Source organism: Stigmatopora nigra, chromosome 7 (assembly GCF_051989575.1).
Source record: "Stigmatopora nigra isolate UIUO_SnigA chromosome 7, RoL_Snig_1.1, whole genome shotgun sequence".
Classification (NCBI taxonomy): Eukaryota; Metazoa; Chordata; class Actinopteri; order Syngnathiformes; family Syngnathidae; genus Stigmatopora; species Stigmatopora nigra.
Genome location: NC_135514.1, coordinates 6,058,864 through 6,079,611, shown reverse-complemented (window position 1 = coordinate 6,079,611; position 20,748 = coordinate 6,058,864). Strand labels below are relative to the sequence as shown.

Genomic DNA, 20,748 nt, shown 5'->3' with positions numbered 1-20,748 from the left:
GCACGATTTATTCAGACGAGTTTCGATCAAGAAGCGCACAACACGCATGCGCGGGCAAAAAGAGGGCTTTCTGGGTAATGAAGTATACTCGTGCACATAACGCCGAAAGGCAATTGCACTCTTTCTCAGAATAAAACTTCATTACTCACAATCAAAACGTGGGTAAGCTCAGCTGTTGCATTTCCTGTTATTATAATCTAATACGAGGAGTATTATTTTACTCCTCGTTCGCTGCTCATAAGAACATAAGCGGTGTACTGGCTCACAAATTCCCTGTTTTTAATATTTATGATCGCAACTTGCGAGCACTGGGGTAGGTTAGAACTGTTGTTCTAATGAGCATTGGAGCGATCGCTAATACTTTAAGACTACTTCTCGATGGCAAGTGGACGTGCGTTAGCCTATTGTGAGGACATTTGTGTGCATCATTTTCGGAATGTTTTGAAGGGAATACGTAGTACAGCAGCAAACAGCCCACCGGTAGCGAACTTGAAGACTTGGAGGCGTGGCAAACAACTAACCCGGCAAGAACGAAAGTGAAAAAAAAAAAGCTTAAAACAAAATTAGAATTCAGTTTTGTGTAAAGTTACACGTATGTTTGAGTGTGTCTGTATATATTAATCCAAGGTAGTTTATATTAGTTTTTTCCGTTTACTAGTGCGTTGTCGTAGAAAGAAAACCAATTAATCTGATTGGTTAAAGCAACAGTCTTATCGGTGCTTGTTTAATGCAGCAGAGCCTGCAGAACTGACTGTGAAGGCATTGAGGTAGATTTCTGACCTTGGCAACAAATAATGGCTGAAATGTGATTGGTTAAGTGCTTCCATATGAAAACACACATCTGAAATCAGTGCAACCTGGGGTGAAAGCAATGAAAGGAAGCATGTTGGTCAATTTTTATGTTTAAATAATCATGAATCCACTCATCTTATGTCTTTCTCATTCTGTTTAAGATTTTGGGCAACATAGAAGTCTGCCTCATGAGTAAAGAAATTCTGAGTTTTTTCTCAAAACTTCCTGTCTGAGTCCTCCTGCTTCATTCAACAAATATATATGGTTGGAAAATTGCTTCGGGTGTGAAAGCTCACCATTCATGTGTTTTGAGAGTGGCTAAAAACCTAGTTAGCTGGCATTCGCAAATGTTTATTTATACAGGATTTTATTGCAAACACATGGAGGTAAAAAACAAATAAACAAACAAACCTGAATGTGTTCCATCCTTGATCAGACAGGACTCCAAGGCTACAACAACAGTTGTGTACGTACATCATGAGAAAAAAAACGTCACTCTCTCACTTTCATTTTCCATCACTTTCTGGATTCATCCTTAGACTGAAATGTAAAATACATGACAAGAACTGATGGGATTGTCAAAGCGGAATTCTTCATAGACATTTGGAAATTTGTGAATAAAGGTAGGCTTCTACAACAAGGCACCATCTAATTAAAGTAATTAAACCTTTCCATTCACATTTTAGTTGCAAAACTTAATGTAATTGCTAATTTTATATATATTTAATAGTATAACTGATAACTCAGAAGAACTTTTTTTTCTCAATCAAATATAGTAAGTAATGAAATCTAATGTAATTCACTTTTAAATTGCACTTTTAAAGAAATATATTTTGATCAAAATATTGTATCATAATTATAATGGGCGTTGATGATACTGTATTTTTTTCTTTTTTCTTTTTTACTCAAGCTTCTTGATTTCTATACGTTTTAGAGGAATATACCACTGTGATTTCTCTAGAGCGTTAGATGGTTACATTTTATAGAAGTACTTTTTTCATTAAAAAAAAGGTCTTCACTTTCCATGTGCCTCTAGATGCGTGGTAAAATAGTGTTGTTTCCAATTAGTAAACATGGTAAACCTACGTTCTCTGCTATTTCCAAAATTATCTCAGAGAAGAGTTTTTTAATCTTTAGCCTGAATTCAGGGGAATCATTGCTACTTTATTATCATCCGTTCATTAGTCAGAAGGCAGCCTGGCAGGTGAGTTGTTGGAGGATCAGTGTGCCAACACTCACGCACATACACATGCAACGCTATATAAAATACAGTTACATTTTACGTGTAGTTATGCAAGATACATCACTATAAATTGTAAGAATCTTCAATTTACTTTTTAATAAATATCTGATTAGAATAGATCATTTTGACTTAGTCATTCTTTAGTATATCAACATGTTAACACGACAGTTTAGCTTCGTCACTGATCGGGAAAAAAGACGAATAACTCGTGGGAGGTTTGATTCTTGAAAAGTAGATCCAGGAGTAAAAGAAGTGTGAGCACCCCTGGTGTACACTGATCCTTGCTTAGTCGTTTGGGAAAGACATGGATGGATGTACATTTGTAAGGAGCTGTCTTTTCTGAACACACTTATCTTTCTGCAGGTGACATCAGGGGAGACGTTTTGGAACATCCAATGTCACACTTAATCTTGCGGAATCAAATATCCAGCCAGGGAACACAGTACTCATCAAAAACACAAGTTCACAAGAAAAAGATTTATAGGGCATACATCTTGTGATAAGTGCCACGTGGACCGAGACTGATTCACCCACTAGATTTGTGGGTTCTCTGATTTTTCATACTTTTTTGGTAGCTTACATTCCCCGAGGAGGGTTTCACGAGCCCAACCATCGTAAATTGTTCATATATTTTGTCACCAAAGACTTTAACAAGGCTTTTTTTTGTTTGCTGAAAGACTAACCAACCAAAAACACACCAGTCACAGGACAAGATAGGTATTTGTCTGCTCTTATTTCCAGTCTCAGACACTTGGCAAAGAGCCCATGAACACCACAATGAACACATCGGACTGCCCAGAGTTGAGGGTTCCTTTCTATGTCTTCTTCACCATCGGGATATTCAGTCTGATGGAGAATCTCTTAGTTGTGGTAGCTGTCATATTGAACAGAAACCTCCATTCCCCCATGTACTACTTCATGTGTAGCCTGGCAGGCTTCAACACTGTAGCCAGCATTACCAAGACCTGTGAAAACATCCTACTTGTAGTTGTGGATGTAGGACATCTGGAGAAAAAAGGTTTCTCTGAGACCAAACTTGACGATGTGATAGACTCACTTCTTTGTATGTCCTTTGTGGGATCAATTTTCAGTTTCCTGGCCATTGCTGTGGACCGGTATGTACACTGATGCCATAATAAGCACAACCATTAATGGTTAAATTATGTGTTTCAACGTGACGTCATTAACGTCTTTATGGAGATACGGCATTTTGAAAAAAAATGGTTTTCATTCAAATCTATAAAGCAACACAATTGTGAAAAACGTCTACATTATTTATTATCGCTGTAGGTGAAAAATCTAACTTAATATGCTAAATGTGTAAATTAAACACAAGCCCCTGAATTCAATCAAATTGTTGCCAACCTTTTAATATTTGTAAATATGGGAGTGTTAGGCGCGCTCCGGCGGTCGAGGAGTTACCGCGTCAGCTTCACAGTTATGGGGTGGAGAGTTCGTCTGCAGGTCAGTCATTTCTGTGTGGAGTATGCATGTTCTCCCTGAGCTTGCGTGGGTTTTCTCCAGGTAGTCCCATTTCCTCCCACATCCCAAAAACATGCATGCCAGACTGGATGAACACTATAAATTGCCCCTAGGTTTCAGGGTGGGCGTGAATGATTGTCTTTCTCCTTGTGTGTGGCCACCAATTCAGGGTTCTCCCCCGCCTGGGGCTCGAAGTCAGCTGGGATATGCTTGAGCACCCCCCCCACAACTCTTGTAAGAAATTCATTATTTGGGTATTTAGATTCTTTGAGTAACCATTTATCACATGGTCATTTTTGCCATATGATTACTGTTGCTTTACATTTTGGAATGAGTCACTGATTTATTTGAGGATATATCGGATATTAGTATTAGATTTTAGCCACATCTATCAGTATTGTAGTAGCAGTAGTAAAATAATGATTTTATGCCTTTTGTTTCAGATTCGTCTCTATATTCCATGCGCTTAGATACCACAACATCATGACAATGCGTCGCACTGGTACCAGTTTAGGCATCATCTGGACAATATGTGGGATTTCAGCTATTTTCATGGTGAACTTCTTTGACTTCAAGTTCATCATGATGTGCTTTGTTGCTCTTTTTATCATCGCCTTTGTCACAATCTGCTTCCTATATGCTTACATGTTCATGTTGGCACGTATCCATGCGAAGAAGATTGGTAGTCTCAACTCAGGTGGTGTTGAAATAACTCGCCTGAGGTCATTGGGTAGGAGTGTGAGAGGAGCCCTAACACTCACTACCTTATTTGGGGCTTTTGTTGTGTGTTGGGCACCTTTTTTCCTCCACCTTGTCATCATGACAGTGTGTCCGACTAACCCCTACTGCGAGTGTTACAGATCACTCTTCCAGCTACATGTAATTCTGCTTATGAGCCACGCACTTATTGATCCCGCTATCTATGCCTTCCGCAGCACCGAGCTTAGGCATACATTTAGGAAAATGCTTCTTTGTGCCTGAAGTTCAGCCTTCGTTTCAACTAAATCTGGGCTAGATGATATATATATATATAGACAAAAACATCAATAAGCCTTGATTTGGAAATAAAACAAAATTCCACTTTGATTTTTTTTCGTTTTATTTCTTGTTAGAAAGTGACAACTACTGCAGTAATATGAACCATCGAAAGAATTGAGATATTTTGACAACAGAAGCACTATGGCTGCCACAACATCTTAAACTTCTGGTAAGAACATTGTCATTTCTGTCATTAGAAAGCATCAGGTTTTCATATAGATAGACTTATATGTTTCAAATTGAATAATTTGATATTTTGCATTTACAAAGACAAGCATATTAACATCTTTATGATATCAACCCAAATAATGTGCAATCCAGCAGACGATCCTTTTGATTCATACAGTATCTCAGAAATACTACATGCAATTACTTTTCTTTAGATTTTCCCTTCAAAGTACCGTATTTTCACGACTATACGGCGCATCTGATTTTGGGCCAAATTGAACAATTCTCCAAATGTCCCACCAGAAACGCTGTGTCTTATACGTTCGTCCAGGTGGTCACAATCCATTCGCAAATAGTAGCTAGCAAGTAGCTAGCGTAACTATTCCAAAGCTGTCTTCCATGCTTCGCAACTGTGTTGATGCTGATCGCCAGGCCACAATCCACTGGGTGCATTGACAAAAAAAACAATATATCCCATCATAGTTGGTGAAAGTGATGACGTATCCCTACGCCTGCGAGAAGGCTATGGCGTATCCCTACGCAAGCGAGAAGGCTATGACGTATCCCTACGCCTGCGACAAGGCATTGTGGTGTTGCTAACTCGAAATCTGATTGGTTAAAGCAACAGTCTTAACGACGCTTGTTTAATGCAGCAGAGCCTGCAGAACTGATTGTGAAGTCCTTGAGGCAGATTTCTAACCCTGGCAACAAATAATGGCTGAAATGTGATTGGTTGGAAGTATTTATGGACAAAATATAATATATGATTCAGATATTTCTTAGGCCAGCAGAGAAGGCTTTGAAGGCCCTGACGGCCCGCCACTGGTTGAAATATCTTGCTTTATTGTTTCTTTGAGACCATTTTATTGTTGTTTCATACTTACCCAAAATGTAATATCAAACTGTTGCTGTTGAAATAAATTTCTTGTGTCAAATTTCATCCCACTGTTCACTCTGTGTCATTTAGCACTTATCACTCAGGATGCATATGGAGGTGTCGCAATTCCTTAGGTTAAAACAACAGAAAATCTCCTTAAAAGTTTTCCTCATCTCCTGACTCCTGAAGGCATAAATCAATGGATCAACGACAGAATTGCACATGATGAGTATTAGATAAACATGAAAGTGAGACATAAACCACACACAGTAAACATTCCGTGGACAGGATATCATGAGGATGAGATGGAGAAAGAAGGGTGCCCAGCACACAAGGAAAATCCCAAGGAGAATGGTGAGTGTGATGGCACCCTTCATGCTGGTCCGCTGATGGATAGTGTTGTAACCAGACAGTGCTGCAATTCGCTTGACATGTGAGCGGGCCAGCATGAACATGTGGCTGTAAAGGGATGCCATAATAAGCAGCATTGTGAAGAACATGGCCACCAGGCAGATGATGACAGATGTGGTATCGGAGTATATGATAAAAATAATTCCGCAGCCTGTGCAGAAGGTCCAGATACCCCCGATGATGCAGCCAGCACGTCTCACTGTCATGATGTTGTGGTATCTCAGTGCGTAGAAGATAGTTATATACCTGCAGAAAACATTAAACATTGTGCTAAAGTTACTACTCCTTTTATAGCTTTTTCGTCTATGGTACATTTGGTTTAATGATTTTATTCAGACCACTTTCTTTGGTCCAGACTAAAATAAAATGTATATTTTATGGTTTGATGCTGTTTCTTATGACATGTCACTTTTAGCAAGAGTCTCTGGATTAAGCCCACACATACGCAAACATTTTTAATTGAATCATTGGACAAAACAGCTTCGGCAGGTGTCAAGTACTCAAAATGTATACTCTCGCTAGCATGCGGCCCATTTGGCTCTGAGCACACTAATAATAAAGTGTTTGCTTCTATTGTTGCTCGTCACAGGTGTGTGTGAGACTGCAGGATATTTCCCATGTGTTTGCTTTGTAAACAGTTTTTCCTCTGTTCTACAGTTATTCTTAGCAGGGGAGCGGTATCATCAAAATCTTCTTGACCCCAAGTCAAGATTCCCAAGTCGGATTACCCGGATCAATTTGGGTACAGATGTCAAAGTGGAGGACCAGAGGCCAAATCTGGCCTGCCGCATCAATTTGTGCAGCCCGAGAAAGCAAATCATGAATGCCGACTTTCTGTTTTAGGATCAAATTCAAATGAAACTCTCTCAGAGTTTCAAGAGGTACAACCAACTCCACCTCTGTGCTTTGTCATGGAAGTTTATGGTTTAAGGAGCTTCTTGCTGTCAAGGCGGCATTGGAGGGAGCTCAGCTTTCCTCCATTGTTTGGACATATTGGTTTATGTTCATACTGTTCTACATGCTCTACGTCCTTGGCCATGGTGCCAAAACCCATGCTTGCACCTTGTTTGTGGTCCAGATAAAACATGAAATTGGTGTGGGCCCAGTGGGGGCCCACTAACCAGAGTCTGACCCCCTGCTTGACTTGATGGTAAGAGTTTGCAGGTCCTACAATGCGCTCACATCTCGTGGGTCACCTGTCATCCTTATTCCGACAGAATTGCAAATGTCAGCAAGCAGGATTTTGGTGGCCGAGCCTGTAGTGGGATGTTGAAGATTATGTAGCAGCCTGCACAGTGTGTGCACTGAAAAAGACATCTGGGTGCTGCTAAGGACTACTGCTATCTCCCCCGGTGCCTTGGAGAAAGGGTCTCACATCTCCTTAGAATATTTTACAGGTTTTTAATCATAGCGAGGTCATACAGCGATAATTACTGTCCTGGACCATTTCCAAAAAATGGTGCATTTTATGCCTTTGTCCAAGTTGCCTTCAGCCAAAGGTATGGCCCAGGTTGTCCTGCATCCGGTGTTGCATTACCATGGGATTCCCAAAGACATTGTTTCTGGGAGAAGGCACCAATTCTTGAGATGTGTTCCCTCACTGGAGCCTCATTAAGCTTTTAAACTGGCGCACACCCAGAGTCTATAGCTATATATAGACATATGCCTATAGCCACCACTGGTCAGTCCCCGTTCCAGTGTGTCATAGGATTCCAGCCTATAGTGCCACCAGGTGTGAGCAGTCAGATCCAAGATCTTAACGCTGGGCGTCGCTCGTCGTCTTTTGCATTTGAGGATTTTCACCCAGTTGAGGAATACTCAGCCTATCCTGAAGTGGCTTCAGTTTCTTTTAGTAAATGTTAAAAATCTTATATCAAACAAAAGTTATTTGTTAATGACTGTATTCAATCCTTCACCAAAGACAGGGTAAAAAATAAATTGCTGCTATATCATTTACACAGGACAGGGAGAAGTAAGTCAGAAATCACTTGGATTTGTTTTGTTTCAAAAAAAAGCTGAAATGGTGATAGCTGAAATTCTGCCTACAATGCAAGTTAAGGATATTAACAATGTGACAGCACATGCACTTGGAATATTCATAGATTGTGGCACTTGAGATTCAAGCTTTGACAGTTATGGAAACCGACATGAATTGTGTATTTAAGTACAAAAATATTTCGATGGTGACTACCTGTCCACAGCGATGGCGACTAAACTGCACATAGAAGCAACCACAGAGATGCAGATCATGGAATCAAAAACATTGTCCATGTGTCGGATGAAGTACTCCTCCACCACCAGTTGTCTGTTGTTGAGTAAGTAAATGATGACACTTTCCCAGGAGTTGGACACGCTCACTAACATGTCGGCCACAGCCAAACTGCAAAATCAAACAGGTTTATTACTTTAAATTAGACATGGTCTATACAACGTTAACGATAATTATCGTCAAATAGGTTTTGCCATCAATAAAAATAAAACCTCCAATAAAACTTGATATATTCAAACTGCAGTTACACCACCCAAAAACACAAAGAACGGGGGTGCTGATGCGATGTGAACGCGAGTTCAAGACCAACATTCAGTAGATGAACAAATAGCTATTTTTTTTGCATGGCTAGCTATAGATAAGCTCACACACAGCTTCAAAGCATAAGGACTATAACACAGCCAAAATGAGTGATTATGAGATGCAGGACAACACCAAACCGACCTATGAAAAGATCCAAGTGAAGTCTCCATGTCATTTTCTTTTTTTTTTTCTTGTACTGCTCGACTTACAAAACTTCCAACTCGAAAAAAGTTCTGGAACCATTTCTAATTTATTAAATTGTGGTACGAAGGGTCATTTTTGAGGGCCCCTACAATGCAAGAGAGAATAACATACTTTTTTTGTGTGTATTCTACAACCATCTGGTTTAGAATTGGGACATATAGATTACAAGTGAAGTGTTGATTAGCACTATGTTTAAAAAAAAATACAATTTAAGCAAACCAATAGTTAAACTACACATAACTAAACTAGTCTTTTCAAACTAAAAACGTATATATTTATCATGAAATTCAAAATTCTCTCAAGAGAACGTGCCAATCTAAACAGAGCATTGTTAAAAACAACATGTAACCTCCACCTCTCCATAATGTAACCTTACCTGCAGACAAAAAAGTACATGGGAGAATGAAGATTCTTGTTCTTTACTATTGCTGTAATAACTAGGATGTTCTCAAATAGGGAGATGACCCCCAGTGTCAGAAAGACCTGCACAAGAGAAAATTGGAGCATGTTGGTTTAAAGGGTCTTCATAACGTGGATTTGTGATTTATAGTACTTTTTATTATATGAATCCATTACACATACAGCATGTTAGAAAAATGTTGCCCTGAATATTGCCTTTTTTTCACTTGTAACCATTTTTATTTTTATTTTATGAGCTATTCGGTGTCTGTGGTCATGACCTGCTGGAAGAAGAAACACATACAAATATATTATTTAATTAAATTAGTGATTATTTAATCACAAATATTTAATTATATTGTTGATTGGGAAAATACGTAAGTGATGTGTCCCTATATTTGTATGGAACAGTTAAAAAACACACACTGACACACGCACAGACACTCAGACACACTCACAGACACTACACACCTTTTTAGAATAAATTGGGATGCATAATAACAATATGAGGAGGAAAAAAAGGAATTACCTCTATAGCAATGTGGACTTGCTCATATGCTACTGGTTTACTTGTTCCAGCCTTGTCTGGCAGGCTGGAGTTGGAGAGGTAAGGTAAAGTCGAGTTACCCGTGAACATCTCCAATTTACAAGAGGACAGAAGAGACGTGTTCATCCCTGGAGAAGCTCTGGTACAAATCAGGATGGCATTTTATTCCAGACTGTCAAAGACAAGACATGGATATCATTTCAACTACCAGAGACGCTCATGGCTAAATTTGTGCCCTGTAAGGAGGGCTCTTGTGCACCCAGGCTGGTTGCTCATGGCAAAAACCTGCCTTATAAACTACATTGTAAATGTATACATTTTCTCTGCTGCAGAACAAAGTGCAGCTGTTGAGTTATGCGAAGTGAGACCCAAATGTGGGGAAGCAGGTGGAGACGGGGAGTAATAGTGCACTAGAAAAACTTTAATAACTGAGGCAAGGTTCTCAAAAAATAATAAAAACTTAAAAACCAAAGAACAAATCAAACCTGATGGGGATGAGGGGGAGAAACACGGAACTCAGGACATGGCGGGAGCACAAGAGAAAACATAGGTACACAAGATCATCCGACAAGGGCTGACAAATACAAAGCGTTTAAATTGACAGACCTGGGTTGACGAGACAAACCCAACATAACCAATACCCAATAGAAGCCATCAACCATATTTCACCTTTGCAAAGTACCCCAATCCAAATAAAATAGAGCAGAAACATTTTGGAGATGACCTTTCACATTTTAGGCAGCCCACAAAAGTATTCGATGAATCCTTCACATCAATCTAAACTAGCATACTACTTAATCCATCACTATTTTCTCGCAAATATGCCACTTCCGCGTAAAAGCTATACACTCAAAATTGCCTTAACATCATTGAATTTTAAAATTTCTCGCATATAAGCGTTCCCCTGATTGACAATCTTCACCTCCATATTCATTGTTTTAATAGAGTTCAAATGTGTTCCTTTCAAGGGAAAATCTTCAGAAAAATCTTCGCACGTGGTATTTGTGAGATACTGTAGGCATCGTCTGCTGGATTGCACGTTACGAAAGGGTGTTGCTTGCACATAGACAAATTCAAAAAGGAAGTCATATAAGCAGTACAACAAAGAAGTGGTCTAGTTTTCACCAAGCCCTTCGATCAGCCTTAACAACTATTGGGAAGTGCTGACATGGTATACACTACGAACACATGTATCAAGGCTACTCGCGTCTAGCCAGTCAGGGCATGTTTAACTTCAGTAAGCGGGCACAAGTAAGTGAGTTTTTTTCATATTTTATGCAAGAAACGGTTATTTTTTTTTAATTTCATTCAGAGAAACAAAATAAATGTAGTTTAGCGTTTTATCTGCAATTGCATGCTTGTCTCATCTTGCTTATTTCATTTTTATTCTCATATCAGTGATATAAACTAATTCTTAAAAACTTTTTTTTCCGGTAGGAAACCAGGTAGGTGGCCAAGTCCGTTCCTCGAGAGTCCCTATCCAGTCTGTTTTCTATATCTCACTCCTCTACCACACATAAATCAAAAGATCAACTCATCAGCAAGCTGTCCAGAAGCTAAAATACCGATCCAGATTAGTTGAATCAGATGTGTTTGCGGAGGGTGCAATGGAAAACAGACGGGATAGGGGCTCTCGAGGACCGGACTTGGCCACTCCTGCTCTAGACCTAGTGGTTTTCTGAAAAAATAGGAAGAATTGAAAGTGGCCTTAAAGAATGTTCTACCATATAAAAGACAGCCTATGTTCCTGGATCCTGTTTTCCAGGAATGAGAAACTTTAATATTTCTTGCGGGCAAATTAACACTTCTCATGGCTGCAATGTCATATGACAATTTGTTCCCTATAATTATTTCTAAGATGGTAGGAATCATTATGCATTGTAGGCAATAGTAATAGCACCCCACTTAAAAGCTGTTTACCTTATTGGGTAAACAACACAAAACTGAACATTTGATTATATTTTTTAATTTTTCATTTTTCATCAAACACACAAAAGTCAAATGCCTTGCCACTCCCCTGGGATGTTATGAATGAATTTACTGTAATGCTTGGAATGCACGAGGAGGCTATTTTCAGGGTGAACGTCTGCTGGGTTGATTGTAATAAGCCGGCAAGAAAGAAAACCAGTCACTCAAGCGGCCAGGGCCATTTTCAAAAATTAAATTTAGTGCACAGACAAGGCACACCGACCAATTGGGCCCATCGACATTTTTAGAGAAAATTTTAGGCTTTTAAGTGTGCCCTATAGGTGTGAAAATACGGTAATCCAGGAGCAAATGGAGGGTGGGAGCCTTAAGTTGCCCAAATAGGGTATAGAAATGACCAGTATTATTGTGTTAAAGGCTGAGCTTTTGTACATGAAAACCATTCGGACGGATATAGTCGCTCGCTCTTTCATCAAGGCGACTCATTGCAGTGTGCAGGGTGGAGGTTATTGCATCGACAGTGGGGCGCGGATGGGAAAGGTGTGCACAGGTAGGGAAAGCTTTGAAGCCGCTGCATTCTCACACGCTGCGATCTTCTTTACTCCACGGCCTTGCGTGTACTCTGGTTTCCTCTTACATCCCAAAGACATGTATGGTCAGCTGGTAGTTATGAGTATAATCCTAAATGGTTGTCCTTCTCCTTGTGCACTGCCATTTGCTTGCCACCAATTCAGGGTGTCTCCGCCTATTGCCCTTAGTCAGCTTAGGTAGGCTCCAGCACCCCCCCCCCCTGCCTCCCCACGCGACCCTTGTGAGGATCAGCGACACGGATAATGAATGGACACTGCTTGTCCCATTTCTGCATTACACACCATTAAATATTATTCATTTATTCATCTTCCATACCATGCATCTTCATCAGGGTTGTGGGGGTTGCTGGAGTGTATCCCAGCTAACTCCTGGGAAAAGACAGACTACACCTTCGACTGGTTACAAATCCGTCGTAGGGCACACAGAGAGACAGACGACCATTCACACTCACATTCATACTGCCACCAGCGGAAATCGAGCCCACGTGTGCCATTAAGAGGCTCACCATAAAATATGTACAATTAATTTTAAAAATAAACATGACAATAGCACATTTGATGAACTTTTCTCAGTTAGGTTTACTGCTAAAGCACTTCAATGACTTGTAATACCTGTGTTTTTTTCTGCTTTTGCACTAACTGGCCAGTTAAAATGTGAAAATATGAACCATTGTATAGTAAAACTACTGAAACAAGTTTTTATTCTTTTCAACAGACATGATTTGTCTCAGAGCTCACAAACAAAAAAACAGTAGTTTCACTGATATCTCCTAGATCATATACATTAAATAGGAATCAAAAACACTTCAGTTAAATTCAGTTTCAGGTACTTGCATACTGAAACCAGATCTGATAAAAGTCAGAATTTCCACTATCAGCAATTAAAAGACTCACCTCTTGTGGTCCTAGAGGCTAAATCCTTTCTTGAGTGGTTTTGGAATACTAAATGGAATGCGCCTCCTTGGCAACATCAGACAAGAGGATTCAGCAATCATCAGAATGACGATGCTATGATCCAAGTGGAGTTAGAGATAGGGAGGGTAGGTCAACCACTTACCCTCCCTCATTACATGGAAGAAACTTTTTGTGTTTAGTGTGTGTTGTTGGAAAGCTCATCCTATCATTTGTTAGCCATTTTCTACACAGTGGTGTGTCTAATCCAAATACTGTATGGACATCTTTTTTTATGCTTAAAATACATTGGCTGTTGGGGAGATTGTTCTTACGGGTGGTACGTCCTCATTTACACTGTTTTGCTCTATTTATAAGGGATGTAACTTTTGTGTGAAAGTACTAATTGACCAATTCTGTATTGATTTTTTAAAAAAGTTTAAATTCCTATATCTGATTCGGTCTAGGTCTCATCTAGTCCATGTAGAAAAAGTATGTTTCCATCTAGCAGATTCTGAGGCAAAAGACTACACCCTGAATTATTCTCTAGTCAGGCGTATTGCACAAACAGAGACAAATAATAAGAACTATTTCCGCTCACAATCACACCACCACTGAGGGCAATTGATCATAATATAATAATTATCACGCTAACTTTTTTCTTTGAAATGTTTTGAGTTCTGTGAATATGTAAATAAAGGACTTTATTCCAGTGGTGTGTTGTCAGGGCCTTCAAGGCCTTCTCTGCTGGCCTAAGAAATATCTGAAGCACAGACTGATGTTAATTAAATTTTGTCCATGAGTACTTCATAAAAAAAATCCAAATTGTCCTTTAGTTTCCTTTCATTGCTAGTCCCCCTGGTTGCACTGCTCACAGGTGTGTTTTCAAGTTGAAGCATTTAACCAATTACAGCCATTTTTTTTTTTTTTGCCAGGGTCAAAAATCTGCCTCAAGACCTTCACAATCAGTTCTGCAGGCTTTGCTGCATGTATCTGTATCCGTAGCGAGCTGCACAAGCAAATATATTGTTGTATCGATTGAATAGCGGTTTTGTCAACCTGCAATGGTTGAAGGAGGAGAAGAAATTGATTTGTTTGCAGATTTACCGTCAAAGCCATTTTCAAGACGGACTTTTCAAGAAAAAATAGCTGGACATCATTAAGAAGGGTCAGACAACTCCAAAGCAAGTAAGCCTGTCACAATGGGGATATTACCCATACAATATTACCTCGAATATCGCAGCTTCAACTTCTGCACATTCACCACACCGTGGAATTTTTTTTGGGTGATTTTTTGTAAGTTCCTAAAGATGTGAAAATCCACGCTGAAGCTTGCAATCGGAAGCTAGTCTCCTGTCCTCTGCCTGCTACTAGAACTCAGCACTGAAGTATATATATATAATAACAAAGCATAATTTGCCATAGCGCAGAGCTTATCTGGAAACCCAGGGTGCGTCAATATTTTGATCCTGGTAGGTCTTTCATTTTTTTTTTTTTAATTCAAATCACCTTTTACAGTGTGCATTTCCCATTTGAGTTGGTGATGGATAGATGATATTTGTAAAATGAACATTGGCTGGCTGTTATAAATGGGATTTAAAATGCTATTTAAAACAACTACCGTGTCCTTGGCCAATTGCTCACTATGTATCTTGTGAGCGGTTGGACTGAAAAGGAAGCCTTGTACTCAAAGTGCATTGTGCCACAGTGAAAAATTAGTTGTTATCGGTTGAGTGAAAAGATGAAGTGAAATGATGGTGATGATTTCACTTCTATGCACATGACTGAAATTATTCTGACGATTTAATAAGAAGGATTATGAACAAATATTCTGTTCCAGCTTCTGTCAGAAACTTTCCTTTAAACAGTACAGGGTTCAGTGGTCATTCGGCTCTTCATTTTAACCTCAACATCTTTATTCATTTATTGATGGGTGTGCGAGAATGAAAGTGTCTCTAAAGTATAAAGGCTAGAATCGTAAACATCTACTTCTAATGTTAATAATAACAAAACTGCCGCTAGCAGTGATAAAAAAATAATCATGATAGAAAACCCTACTACTATTACTACTCCTACTATTGCTACTGCTAATTATGATAATAACAAATTTAACAAAAGGTCTTAAAGGTCCCTAAATAAAGAATTAAAATTCTTGGACATGAGACATTGTAGTGCACAGCCAATGAAAAACATACAAGATATGAAATCCATACAGTTGTGGTCAAAAGTTTTTATACACTTGTGAAGAACATAATGTCATGGCTCTCTCAAGTTTCCAGTTATTTCTACAACTCTGATTTATTACGCGGTTGCCAGTGGCAGTAGCTCTGTCCACTCTGATTTGTTTTTCATGTTTTACAGCGGCTCTGTTTTCTTAAATTACATTTTAATATTTCTTACTACATGCCTTTTTACTTTACTTTGTACTTTATACTTTTTACTTTAATGATGAGTGAGTATGTAAATACTTGAGTCATTTTTTCTGTTTACATTTCATATGTACTGTTAAGGGATGCAGTTTTTTTTTAATATGTATAATATCTTGTGCTGACCCGGCCCATCTGTCAAATTTTTAAAGTCAATTTGGCCCCCGAGCCCAAAAGGTTGCCCATCCCTGCTCTAACCAGTCAGCCGCAGGAGATCCCACGCATTAACCTTAAAAACTAACTATGGATCGAAAGTCCTCCTGGCCCCGAAAACAATCAAAAAATAAACAAACAAAAAACAAACAAACAAACAGACAAACACTAGTCCAATACCACCATCTAGCGGGCAGAGTCAATAACAATTCCGTTGCATGTAATTCCACACAACTTTGTACACTAAAGTCTGCCAAGCTATTCTTTCAGATCTGGTCAATGATGTACCACTTCACCTAAAATAAGTCCCGAAACACAGTCCCCCTAAAACCAATATAGTGTTTGCCGTGTTGATGAGCAAATTAGCACAAATCATGGCCTTTGGCTAAAAGAACACCAGTACCCATGCTGCATTGCTGGTTGTGCTACGCAGCGGTGCGCCGTTCATTCTCTTCCCTGCTGCCACAGAGAGAAATGTGGTTCTAAATTGGCAGCCAGAGTGCCTTGGCAGGTTGGCATGGCTTCCCGGTTTCAAGATTAGCGGCATTTGTACCCTTCTGCTTATTCCGCAAGTCGTAAGTGATCTTTGCTCTTTGTTCATTCCCATTAATGGTAGAAAATATTCGTGGTTGGCACGTCCTTGTCAATGCCAGTTAGCGGGTAGCTAAGAGCTAGTCAAGAACCAAAATCCAAAGTTGTCAACACTATGAGATTTTGTCCTAAATAAACGTCCATCTAAGAGTGTCTGTAACAAACACATACGATTGCAAAGTTTTTAAGAAGCTTCCCTTTTTATCGTAGAAATTAAAGGAGCATTTAACTTCACTTGTCATCCAAACACGAGTTCACCAATGTCAATTGCTTATCTTGTGTAAAGTTAGCAGTATTGTGATTTCCGGTTAGAACGTCTGACATAAATTGCCGCGACATATACAACTGAGTACATATTAAGAGTCATATGAAAAAGTTTGGCCAACCCTGAACATTTCATCTCATTTTCAGAACCGCTTTGTGCTCATGAGGGTCATGGGGGTGCTGGAGCCTATCCCAGCTGACTGCGGGCCAGAGGCGGGGAACGCGCTGAATGGGCGGCCAGCCGATTGCAGGGCACAAGGAGATGGACAACCATTTTTAACTGTGTTTCATAAACGTATTTCTTTGCAGGTGACTTTCTTGAAAGTCAAACCGATTTTTTGGGGGGCAAAATGCATACAGTTTTTAATGTTTTTTTTTCTATTGCACCACCTTTCATGCCAGGCCTTTTCCTCTTTATAGAAGTTTTGTGTCGGCAAGAAACGCACCCAGACAGTCAAGCGGCTTGGGTCACACAGCGACATATACAGAATTTTGAATTAAGTGCATACACAAGGCGTACAGACTGATTGGCCCCCCATCCATTTTAGAGAAAATGTTAGACTTTTAAGTGCCTTATAGCCGTTAAAATGCGGTATATGAAAATATAAACCGGTCAGCTGGTGTTCGTATCGCCAAATGCTTGTAGGTAGGGAACCTTGTGAATCCTGAGACCTCCTAAAGCACGTTCATTATAAATAAAACCATGGAATTTTCAACACTATTCGCCTCCTCAATGCCAACTGATAAAGAAAATGAACTACCTTGAGGCTTTCAATAACAAAGCTTCATTGCTTCTACTAGCTTCATTTGGCCTTGCGACAGACAGACAACCTCTGTTGTTAACACTGGTGTCGTACAATAGCTTATATAGTGCCTCATTTGACCTAAATCTATGCCATTGTAAACTTAGCCAATGTGTTGCATAATACTTAAAGTTTCTGAGTCCAAAACACGATTCTGACATTACTTAAAGTAACACTGATCTCCCTTTTCATTTACAGCGTACGACGACGATAAAAAGGAAGAAAAATGATGTTACTGCACCGTGTCGTAGCTCATGGCAATCTGCAAAGGATGGCAGTGGGAAGTCGATTGCTGCTGGGTGTCGCTGTCCATGACCCACCACAATCATTTTGCAGGTGTGCCCCCCACTTGCCCGCGCCACACCTATCAGGCTGGCACAGGTTCTCGACGTCATCCAGTGTTGCTTGCCACCAACCCAAATACCATCCCCCAAGTGACAAAACACCAAATTCCTTACCTCAGACAATGGCAGATCATCAAGAAAGAGACATGGCCGTCGTTGAAGAGGTAGACCCCCTGCAAGACAAGTCAATTGGTCTTGTTCAGAGATTTAAGAAGACTTTTAAACAGTACGGAAAAGTGATGATTCCTGTGCATCTCCTCACGTCATCATTTTGGTTTGGAACATTCTACTATGCTGCTATGAAGTGAGTGACATCATGATTTATTCTTTAATTACTCCCTGAGGTTATGTGCACGATGCAAAAATTCTGCCATTTTTATTATTCTTATTTATGCTGGCGAGTTTCAGTGTGAATTTTGACACTTTTCTGAAGATTTTTGATGTGGGTACTTAATTATTATTTTTTTTTAAAGCGATGCACTGAAGCCGTGAATGTTGAAGCCACCAAGTGTTGACCAAGCGTTTTTTCCACCCAATTCTGCACTGATTAATGTTACAACAACAAAAAGTGTAAAAAAATGCAAACTGTACAGCCAATGTTCGAGATATCTATATGTGAGGGAGACGCGCCTAGAAAGACAGAGGGATGCTGTTCTCATACGCAGCTTCTCACATACTCGGCCACCTGGCGGACAGATTGGGAAGCATTCAAAATACTCGTATGTCAGGGCAAAAATTTGCTCGTATCTTAAATTTCTCATATGTTGGGACAAGCGTACATCAAGGTATTACCATATTGTTTTTGAAAACATTGACAAGGATTTCTGCGGGACGTTGAAATAACAAATAAATGTTTTTTGTTTGTTTTTTCAGAGGTGTAAATGTGGTACAATTCCTGGAGATGGTTGGTGTGCCAGAATTTCTCGTGGGATTATTGAGAGACTCTTCAAGTGGTTACGCTTTGACTGCTTACGCCATGTACAAAGTAATTTGGGCCACTTCTTCAATATTCAACTTGATTTGACATGGGGTTATTGCAATAATGTTTAGGATTTACTGTATTTTGTCACATATACGCATATCAAAAGATTACTGAATCAAGGGCAGTATCGTGCATGTCATTTTATTATACGCATATAGGTCGTACCCTGGATTCAGTCATGTTTTTTGTTTGAAAAATGCAACTAATATGCGATTAAATACGGTAGCCATTATATAGTACTTATTTGGTAGGCAGACTGAATCTCTATACTTGGGATAGAATTAACAGGCCAAAGCTTTCTCATTTTGTTTCTTAACTTACAAATCCTATTGGACTCAGCATAAATGTGCTCCTAAAATGTATCTACTTTTGTCCTATTCCAGATTGCCACCCCTGCTAGATATGCGGTGACTCTGGGTGGCACTTCCTTGTCTGTTCAGTACCTCCGAAAGCACGGCTACTTATCCACACCGCCACCCGTCAAAGAGTACATCCAGGACAAAATGGAGGAGACAAAAGGGAGGTTTTCGGAAAAAATGGAAGAAACAAAAGAACGCTTCTCAGAAAAAATGGAAGAGACTAAGGACAAGCTGTCAGAGAAACTGCAGGAAACCAAAGACCGAGTATCTGAGGGGAAAGCATTTTTTAGGAAGAAAAATGATTAGGGTAGATTTCAGATTGTGCCCGTTTAAATGAGGAAATTAAAGTAATCATTGACTTTGGGCCACCACCGAGACAGGCAGAAAATAAGTAGGATGCGAATATCTTAAAAATGTCACTACTTACGGCCTGCCCTTTCTATGTCGTCGACATAAAATCCAATTTATGTGCTAGATGTGCCACACATGGTAAAGCTCTGGTGTTAATGTGGATGAGACCGCAAATCCTGGCTTCCTTCTGCCCATTTGTTCTGCACTTCCAGTGGTTTGGGCAATTCGCTGTTCAACTCTTATCAAGGTCTGAGAAGTTAATAAAGAAATGACACCCTGGGAATGACATGAAAAGACTTCTGGTTGTTGTTAAGCGACCACTTATAGCAGCTTATGCATTAACCTTGCAGCCTTTCTAAAGGCTTGATCTCAACTTGTCTTTTGTAATGAAGTAGTTTTTTTAATTGACTGATTATTCTACTATTCCTTCAATGACCGCCAGATAATCACCAACAGTTGAAAAAAACAACTATTTCAGTTACCGTATTTTTTACGACTATATGGCGCACCGCATTTAAAGGCACAGTGTCGAGGGCTATTTCTGTATTTGACACACACACACAAGACACATCGCATTTAGAAGCGCAGCCGGGCATGGCAAAACATACACCAGCTTAAAGAAACATTGGCTAAAACATACGGACAAACGCTAAAAACACGTTTTTAAAGTGGCAACGGAAGCAAAACTAAGTTCGGTTGTACTTCATTTAGCTATTTTATAATGTACTCACGTTTTTTATCAATCATCACCCACAAATCCATCAAAGTCCTCATTTTATGTGTCCAAATGATTTATTAAAAAAGCTGGGTTCCCTCTTCGTTGTCAGAGTCACTCACATTTCCATGTGGCTCGACAGAAATGATGCCGGCATTGGCAAAAGCTCGAACAACAGTCCATACAGACACGTTAGCCCTAGCGGCCATTGTGGCTGCTCTATTCCCATATTCCCCTGCATAATTGATGGCTTGAAGTTTGAACTGAGCTCTGTAAGCGTGTCTATTTGTATTATTATTCATTTTCGGGGGCCTTAGAAACCAAACCGAAATTGTCTTGCAATAAACACATGTCTGACCCCACCCACGTCCACCATCTATATATATAAGAAGCATGTCGGCTAGACGTGCTCTCTTTGGAGCTTACACACCGAATTATAAGTCGCCCTGTCACCAGATGTGACCACAAACACGTGCTGGGGAGACTCACCTGGCTGGCCCTAGAACACCTCTGGATCCTCCTAGAAGAGATGGATGAAGTGGCTAGGGAGAGACTGGGCTTCCCTGCTGAAGCTGCTGCCCCCGCAACCTGACCTTGGATAAGATGAAGATGAAATTATT

The 20,748-nt window shown here is 39.8% G+C and overlaps 3 protein-coding genes across 3 annotated transcripts; 2 read left to right on the top strand and 1 right to left on the bottom strand.

Annotated features, from left to right (window-relative positions):
* The first annotated feature begins 2,800 nt into the window (after positions 1-2,800).
* On the top strand, positions 2,801-4,498 carry mc2r (melanocortin 2 receptor). The gene is made up of 2 exons (XM_077721170.1): positions 2,801-3,150; positions 3,961-4,498. The coding sequence occupies exons 1-2, from the start codon at positions 2,801-2,803 to the stop codon at positions 4,496-4,498; spliced, it is 888 nt and encodes a 295-aa protein (XP_077577296.1).
* Positions 4,499-4,756: 258 nt separating this feature from the next.
* On the bottom strand, positions 4,757-13,218 carry mc5ra (melanocortin 5a receptor). The gene is made up of 5 exons (XM_077720599.1): positions 13,144-13,218; positions 9,716-9,905; positions 9,164-9,270; positions 8,203-8,391; positions 4,757-6,257 (listed from the first exon to the last, which is right to left on the bottom strand). The coding sequence occupies exons 2-5, from the start codon at positions 9,857-9,859 to the stop codon at positions 5,687-5,689; spliced, it is 1,011 nt and encodes a 336-aa protein (XP_077576725.1). The 5' UTR covers positions 9,860-9,905; positions 13,144-13,218; the 3' UTR covers positions 4,757-5,686.
* Positions 13,219-16,135: 2,917 nt separating this feature from the next.
* LOC144199032 (protein FAM210A-like) lies at positions 16,136-19,696 on the top strand. The gene is made up of 4 exons (XM_077720367.1): positions 16,136-16,294; positions 17,576-18,025; positions 18,595-18,706; positions 19,087-19,696. The coding sequence occupies exons 2-4, from the start codon at positions 17,604-17,606 to the stop codon at positions 19,366-19,368; spliced, it is 816 nt and encodes a 271-aa protein (XP_077576493.1). The 5' UTR covers positions 16,136-16,294; positions 17,576-17,603; the 3' UTR covers positions 19,369-19,696.
* Positions 19,697-20,748: the final 1,052 nt, after the last annotated feature.

Coding starts and splice junctions, on each gene's coding strand:
- mc2r (XM_077721170.1), top strand. CDS start 2,801: ATGAACACCACAATGAACACATCGGACTGCCCAGAGTTGAGGGTTCCT. Junction 3,151..3,960: donor CTGGCCATTGCTGTGGACCG/GTATGTACACTG, acceptor CTTTTGTTTCAG/ATTCGTCTCTATATTCCATG.
- mc5ra (XM_077720599.1), bottom strand. CDS start 9,859: ATGAACACGTCTCTTCTGTCCTCTTGTAAATTGGAGATGTTCACGGGT. Junction 8,392..9,163: donor ATGTACTTTTTTGTCTGCAG/GTAAGGTTACAT, acceptor TTGATTTTGCAG/TTTGGCTGTGGCCGACATGT. Junction 6,258..8,202: donor GTCGCCATCGCTGTGGACAG/GTAGTCACCATC, acceptor TGTTTTCTGCAG/GTATATAACTATCTTCTACG.
- LOC144199032 (XM_077720367.1), top strand. CDS start 17,604: ATGATGTTACTGCACCGTGTCGTAGCTCATGGCAATCTGCAAAGGATG. Junction 18,026..18,594: donor TTCTACTATGCTGCTATGAA/GTGAGTGACATC, acceptor TTGTTTTTTCAG/AGGTGTAAATGTGGTACAAT. Junction 18,707..19,086: donor CTGCTTACGCCATGTACAAA/GTAATTTGGGCC, acceptor GTCCTATTCCAG/ATTGCCACCCCTGCTAGATA.